The sequence below is a fragment of the Otolemur garnettii genome, unplaced genomic scaffold (assembly GCF_000181295.1).
Source record: "Otolemur garnettii isolate 467f Iridium unplaced genomic scaffold, OtoGar3 scaffold00144, whole genome shotgun sequence".
NCBI classification, from domain to species: Eukaryota; Metazoa; Chordata; class Mammalia; order Primates; family Galagidae; genus Otolemur; species Otolemur garnettii.
The window spans coordinates 2,101,322-2,109,252 of NW_003852539.1; the positions used below are offsets into that span (position 1 = coordinate 2,101,322).

General features: G+C 46.8%; 1 protein-coding gene and 1 pseudogene across 3 annotated transcripts in view; one reads left to right on the top strand and one right to left on the bottom strand.

The window, feature by feature from the left end:
• CTPS1 (CTP synthase 1) overlaps nt 1-1,784 on the bottom strand; it is a 67,911-nt gene extending 66,127 nt beyond the window's left edge. For all 3 annotated transcript variants that reach the window (XM_023518682.1, XM_003798967.3, XM_023518681.1), the window contains exon 1: nt 1,604-1,784. In XM_023518682.1, the coding sequence (XP_023374450.1) occupies nt 1,604-1,695 (92 nt within the window). In that variant the 5' untranslated portion in view covers nt 1,696-1,784. The remainder of the gene's footprint in view (nt 1-1,603) is intronic.
• A 1,032-nt stretch (nt 1,785-2,816) lies between these two features.
• The window catches only part of LOC100957782, a 36,192-nt pseudogene continuing 31,077 nt past the window's right edge, over nt 2,817-7,931 (top strand).

The window sequence follows — 7,931 nt, forward strand, 5'->3', positions numbered from 1 at the left end:
AAACTTCTTACAGAGACTATACCTTGGTTTCACAGAATTCTTAAGCCACCCTGAGTGGGTTACTTCTACAAAAGACTCAGCTCATCCATTTATATTTGATTTCCCCCCAATTTTACTAGAAGGGTAACATCTCTAGGGGAGACCCTGCCCTCCCACAGTGCCTGCAAATACTCAAATGTACACAAAGATCAGGGGGGAGGCTCATTTACTCACATTTACAGGCCACCCATTATATTAAAGGGACTGTGCCAGACACTTTGGGGACTGTAAAACTTAATCAATTTGGGCCCACACTCGAGTTGCTGGAAGTCCAGTTAAAGATGAAGCATGTACAAATAAATGAGCAATCCAGCCAGGGCAGAAGGCACAGGGAAACATGTGAGGGCTATACAGGGGGAAGAGAGAGCATAAAGTTTTCCGTGCCAAGGCCTTCAGAGGAAGGTTAGAGACGTCCTGGGGGGTGGAGTAGGATCCACCCTGCTCCTGTTTAGCAAGCCTGACTTGCAATGGGCCTTGAAGAACTGACTGCACACTTTTAACAAAGTGAACAGGCAGGTGAGGGCATCTACAGAGAAGAGAGGCAGGGCTAACAAAAGAGGGTGACGGAAAACAAGTTGGAAAGGTAGGCAAGGGGCCAAATCATGTGCAAACTCAAATGCCCGATCTCAACTTTATTCTGAAGGTGATAGAAGACATCGGAAGGTTTTTAGACACTTAAGACAAATCAAGATGCATCAGATAAATTTAACAAAGATTTGGAATAAAAGCCTTTTTTTTTTTTTTTCATTTAATGCTGCGAGATAAATTCCAGTTCCATCACTTGTGTGCTGAGACCTCGGTCAAGTCACTCCAGCTGCCGGAAGCCCGGGCTCTCACCTTTGTAAAGTGGGAGTGAGAATCTCCGCCCCGCCCATGTCACAGGGCTGCTGAGGATTCAAAATTGCAATGAGTGTGGGCCGTAAGAGCACCGACCAAAGGTGAGGGCTCTAACCCGCCCTCATCTCCTATCCGCGGCCATCCGCTCGGCGAGCTCAAAGGCCCCTTCCTCTCACCGCACAGGGCCTCCCAACCCATCCCCCCGCCGCGATGAGGCTGCTCGGATCAGAAAACTGCACCCCGGGAAGGCTAAGCCCGGTCCCTAAGGCCCGAGGCCCAGGGCCGCCGGCTCGAGCAGAGAGGCGGCTGCCGGAGCAGAGGGGCCAGGCGCTGGGCTATTTCGGGGACGATTGAGCAAAGGAGGCTCCGCGCCTCTACGGCCCTCTCGATCCTACGAGTCAGGCTAGGCTGACCAGGTGCCGCCGAAGGCCACAACGCGAGCCCCTCGGCCCCTGAGACTACCCCGCGACCCTGGCGACCCCCTCCCCAGCCGTTCCCGGCCACGCGGCCCGAGCGCGGGAGCCAGCACCTAGCCGGCCGAAGCCGCCCGCCCCTCTCCCGTTAGGCACACAGCTCATTGGGCCGGACGGCGAGCCACCTCGCCCCTGATTGGTGGGGAGTGGTGTCTGTCACCCCGACAGTGGGGCTGTCCCGCGCCGGCCTCAGTTCACACGGCTGACTCCCGCTAGGGAGAACAGTTCCCCAGGGACTCCTGGAGTCAGCCTACCTGAGACCGGCTCCAGATCCTTCGGTCCGCAACAGAGCTAAGAGGCGACGCGCGCGGAGACCCTGGCAGCCAGCGAACGAGCCCAGCCGCATGCGCCGGCTGTCTTTAACGGAGGCGGGCTCTAGGCGGCGCGCACGCAGAGGGCGGAGGGCGGAGGGCGGGGCGGGCCCTGGAGGGCGCGGGGCGGACCCGAGTGCGCAAGCGCAGGGCGGCCGTGGCCGCCGGACTTACCCGGCTCGGTGGGCTTGTGCTGCTGCAGGCTGCGCTAGGGTGGGCCGATTGTGGCGTTTCTGCCTCTCAGCTTTTGTCCTAGCCGATGGTCCAAGCTTCCTCTCTTGAGGGAGGAGGATGTTTTGTGACTCACGCCTGGCAAATCCGCCACCTGGCTTCAGCTCCCCCCCGCAGTAGCCCTCTGAAGTCGTGTGGCCACGTTCTGTCGGGGCTGCGAGCTGATTGCCCCTCTGATAGCTGTACACGTGCGCCCCGCGAGCTCCTGGCGGTGCCCCCAACCGGCCCCTCCCGCCGGGCGGAGGGACGTCGGTAGTGTCACCAGGCCGCTAAGACGGAAGTCCCACAGGGCCGCTGATGCGCGCCTCCCTCTGCCCCACATCTGCCCTGACTGGAGGCTGCTTTAGAAAAAGTGACTTTGCAACTGAGACTTAAGTTGACCCGCGAAGATAAGGAAGGGGGAGGCGAAAAGAAGAAAGCGAGGCCAAAGGAAAAGGCGGTGTAAAGGCTCAGAGGCCTGGACGAGCCCACCGCAGCTAAGTTGGAAGGCCAGAGTGGCTTGAGTGGAGAACGCTAAAGGAAGAGATTAATGAGAGATCAGGCTGAAAAGGTTGGCAGGGGCTTACTATGCAGAGCATTATAAACCAATTTAAGCATTTAACTCCTAAGAATAGTGGAAAGGCAGAGAGTGCCATAGAGGGACTCTGAAAAGTTTCTATAGCTTTCCGGTGACCTTAGGAGTTAAATGCTTAACTCGGTCTATTATATACATATACAAATGACATGACATATATATATATATATATATATATGCAAATGGTTCGTTATTTTGCCCCAAACATTTACATAAGGGTGTCCATGAAGAGACTCTTTCCTCTGTACCCCAGTGTTCCCTAGAAGCAGTTTGACCCAAGTTCTTATGTCTTCACTGAAGGAGTTAAAGGTGTAACGTGATCAGTTTTGCATTTCAGGAAAATTTTCAAACATGAATTACAAGAAACCAGGTAAGGAAGGTCCTTCAGTGGCCTCTTTTTGAGGTTTCTGGTTCCTTACAAATCCAGAGAGATCACCACTGCTTCTTCCCTGACAGCCTGCCCAAGCTGCCTTCAATTCCAAATCTAAAAGATGTTTGGAATGTCTGTGAAGGTGCTCTAGGGTCACATCTTCTTCGAGAAAGCATATGAAGGATCAGCGTGGTGGCTGACACCTGTAATCCTAGCACTCTGGAAGGCCAAGGCCAGCTGGTTGCTTGAGCTCAGGAGTTCAAGATCAGCCTGAGCAAGAAAGACCCCATCTCTTTAAAAAAAATTAGCCAGGCATTGTGGCAGTACCAGTAGTCTCAGCCACTGGGGAAACTGAGGCAAGAGAATCACTTAAGCCCAAAAGTTTGAGCTTGCTGTGAGCTAAGATGCCACAGCACTCCACACAGGGCACAGAGTAGACTCTCTCAAAAAATAAAATGAAATAAAGAAGCATTTGATGGTTATCAAAGTGCTTGGGACATAATAGACACTGACAACATTCCTGCTGAAGCATTGAAGATGTGTAGGAGATACACAGTGAGCCATTCATCCTATCATTCCTCCAGATCACCACTTGACCTTTTCTTCTCCGTCCTCAAACCCCTGCCATCTCTTCTCTATTCTCTCTCCACTGCTGGTCTTGCTTCTTTCACAGAACAAGTGCAAGCTGTGAGGAGAACCTCCATGTTTGTCCGCACGTGTGTCTGTGCATGCAAGCTCTGCCTTTTCTTTTGTGGACAAATCTGCTTTGAGTGCCATATCCACTCATCAACTGAAGAGAGCCTAGTAGTTTTCCCCATCCTGTGCCATCAATTTTTCCCTCTCTGCTAGATTAGGGTGGTGCAAACTTGCTGCAGTTTCACCCGTTTTGAAACAAAACCCCTCTCTTGACTCTATCATTCTCTAGCTACCCCTCCCATTCTGTGTCAGTTCTCAGTACAACTCCTAAAAACTATTATCTGTCCTTGCTGTCATCAATTTCTTCCCTCTCTCTTAAACTCATTCCAGTTAGGCTACTGCTCGTGTCATTAAGGAGCCTCCGTGTCCTCAGACCTCTTTGCTGTGCATCAGCCTGGACTCTTAATGACTGTTCACAAGTCCCATGCTCCTGTCTCCACCTTGGGCATCGTCTTTCTGTGGGTTTCTGGGTATAGTCATACTGCCCAGAGCCTGCCCCCAAACTGACCATTTCCCAAACAGCGCAGGTGGTCACCTTCCTCTTTAGAATATGTTCTTTACTTGGCTTCTAGGAAACCACTTTCTTCCAGTTTTTTCCTATTTCACAGACTTCTCTTCCTGGGTCTCCGTCCTAAGTCCTCTTCCTCTCCCTCACCTGTAAACATTGCTGTGCCCTAAGGCTCAGTCTAGGATCTCTTCTCTGTCTACAGTCACTCTAGATAACCTCATCCAGACGCTATAAACATGAAATACCATCTATTCTTATAACACCCAAATTTACATTCCTTTTGTTTTGTTTTGTTTTTTGAGACAGAGTCTCACCATATTGCACTCGGTAGAGTGCCGTCGTGGCATCACAGCTCACGGCAACCTCAAACCCCTGAGCTTAAGTGATTCTCTTGCTTCAGCCTCCCAAGTAACTAGGACTACAGGTGCCAGGTAGTCCTAGTTACTTGGGAGGATTTGAACCCGCCAGCCCTGTTATATGAGGCCGGCACCCTAGCAGCTGAGCCACCAAATTTATATTCCTAACCTGGACTTCTCTCCTGAACTCTAAATGCATTTCAGAGCACAGGTGCTGAAATCAGCCAGACACCTTACCTTCAGGTGGGCCGACTCTGTGTGACTGGCTTCGTGCTTGGCAAACTTTCTATAAAAGGTCAGATGGTCTCTGTTGTAACTACTCAACTCTGTCCTTCATAGCATAAACATAAAGGAAAGTTCCATAATATATAAAAGAAATAAATATGACTTATTCTAATAAAGCTGTGTGTGACTGGGTCCCACTAAAACTCTTATTTACAGAAACAGATTTGGTCTGAAAGCCTCAGTTTGCCAAACCCTGAGCCAGACACATCTTTGTCTTGCTTCTCCCCAGCCTTGTGCTCGTCTTACTCTCTCAAAGGCCTCACCGGAGATCATGTCTCAGTCATTCACTCACCCAAGAACCCTACCTCAGGCTTTGTTCTTGGAGCACCCAGTCTAAGACGGGCACCTCCTGCATGTCCATGGCACACCCGATGCTTACCCTACGTGCTTATCACAGCATCTGTTTACTCTTCCACACCAGATTGGAATCACTTTGAGGTGCTTAACCTTTTTGTGCCTCAGTTTCCTTATCAGTCTTGTTGACCTTTTTATAAGCAGCATCTAACATATTTAATTCCCACTATTACCCAATAATGCAAATGCCATCATTATTACTATATTACAGATGATGAAACCAAGACTGAACACGCATAAACACCTGTCTGAGAGTACACATGAAGGTTCACCTTGAACCCTTTTTCTGTTTTTGCCCCCTTCATTCTGCCCACTGCTGAATCCTGCTTAGTGTTTTTTCACCAAGTCTTCCTTGAGTGACTGTTTCCACTCACATCAATACATTGTCACCCTAGTCTAGCATTCTAATAAGTTATCTGGGTAAAAAATGGGGCAAGAGGGAGACTGGTACTAGTGACAAATTTATTGGAATTTTTGCCCATAGATTTATTTTAAATTTACATTTCATTAGCCTTTAGTAAATATATAAATAGTACAAAATTCAAAAGAAAGAGAAGACAGTAAAAACTTCCTTCCCATGTACCCTGGCCATCCAGTGTTTCTCCCAGGAGTAACCACTATTCCCCATTTCTTGTTTATCCTTCAAGAGTTACTTTGTGGTTACCTAGTTCTCCCAGCATCATTTATTGAAAAGGGATTCTTTTCCCAGTGTATGTTCTTGTTTGGTTTATTGAAGACCAGGTGGCTGTAAGATGTTAGTTTCATGTCATGGTTTTCTATTCAGTTCCAAATATCACTGTCTCTATTTTTTGCCAATACCATGCTGTTTTGATTACTATGGCCTTGTAGTATAGCAGAAAGTCTGGTAGAGTGATACCCCAGCTTTGCTTTTATTACTAAGAATTGCCATGGTTATATGGGGTTTCTTCTGGTTACATACAAAAGGAAGAATTGTTTTCCCAATCTTGAAAATATGGTGTTGGTATTTTAATGGGGATTGCATTGAATCTGTAGATTGCTTTGGGAAGTATAGACATTTCCACAATGTTGATTCTTCCCAGACACCAGCATGGCATATTCTTCCATTTGTTAATATCTCCTGCTATTTCTTTTCTTAGGGTTTCATAATTTTCTTTCTGGAGGTCTTTCACCTCTTTTGTTATGTATGTTCCTAGGTCTGTCTGTCTGTCTGTCTTTCTTTCTTTCTTTCTTTCTTTTAGTGAAGATACTGTGAAGGGAACTGTGTCCTTGATTAGCTTCTCGTCCTTGGCTGCTATTGGCATATGTAAAGGCTACTGATTTCTGAACATTGATTTTATATCCTGAGACATTACTGTATTTTTTGATCACATCCAGGAGTCTTGTAGTTGAGTCTTTGGGGTTCTCTAAATATAAGATCATATCGTTGGCAAAGAGAGCCTCCTTTTGGATACCCTTTATTTCCTTCTCTTGCCTGATTGTATTGGCTAGAACTTCCAGCACTATGTTGAATAGTAGTGGCAATACAGGACAACCTTGTCTGGTTTCAGTTCTAAGTGGAAAAGCTTTCAGTTTTACTTCCTTCACTATAATATTAGCCGTGGTTTGTCATAGATGGCTTCAATCAGTTTAATAAATGTGCCACCTATGCCTATATCCTTAAGTGTTCTAATTCGAAAAGGATGCTGAATTTTATAGAAAGCTTTTTCTGCATCTATTGATAGGATCATATGGTCTTTGTTTTTGGTTCTTTTGATATGTGAATTACGTTTATGGAGTTGTGTGTATTAAACCAGCCTTGCATCCCTGGGATAAAACCTACTCAATCATTATGAATGATTTTTTTAATGTGTAGCTGGAACCTAATAGAAAACCGTGAGATGAAACTAACATCTTACAGCCACTTGATTTTTGATAAACCAAACCAAACCAAGCATGCACTGGGGAAAAGAATCCCTATTCAAGGCCAGGTGCTGTGGCTCACACCTGTAATGCTAGCACTCTGGGAGGCCGAGGCAGGTGGATTGCCTGAGCTCAGAGGTTCAAGACCAGCCTGAGCAAGAACAAGACCCTGTCTCTAAAAAATACCTGGGTGTTGTAGTGGGTGCTTGTAGTTCCAGCTATTTGGGAGGCTGAGACAAGAGAATTGCTTGAGCCCAAGAGTTTGAAGTTGCTGTGAGCTTATGACACCCTGGCACTCAACCCCAGGGCAACTGAGGAAGACTCTGTCTCCAAAAAAAAAAAAGAAAAGAAAGAAAAGAATATCTATTTAATAAATGGTGTTGGGAGAACTAGAGAACCACATCTAAGAGACTGAAACTGGATCTGCACCTCTCACCACTTACAAAAATTGACTCAAGATAGATAAAAGATTTAAATCTAAGGCGTGAATCAATAAAAATCCTTGAAGAAAGTGGGGGGAAACCATTTGAAGATATCAGCCTGGGGAAACATTTTATGAAGAAGATTTCCGTGGCAATTGCAACCACAAAAATAAACAAATGGGACTTAATTAAACTGAAAAGTTTCTGTGCGGCTAAGGAAACAACAATCAAAGCAAACAGACAACCTTCAGAATGGGAAAATATATTTGCATATTCATAATCAGACAAAAACTTGATAACTCGGAGAATTCTAGAAAACTCAAATTAACAAAAACCCCCAATAATCCCATATATCACTGGGCAAGAGAGATGAATAGAACCTTCTCTAAAGGGTGGCACCCATTGCTTAGTTGGTGGGGTGCCAGCCACATACACCTAGGCTGGCAGGTTCTAACCCAGGCCAGCTAAAACAACGACAACTGCAACAACAACAAAAATAGCCGGGCATTGTGGCAGGTGCCTGTAGTCCCAGCTACTCGGGAGGCTGAGACAAGAGAATCACTTAAGCCCAAGAGTTTGAGGTTGCTGTGAGCT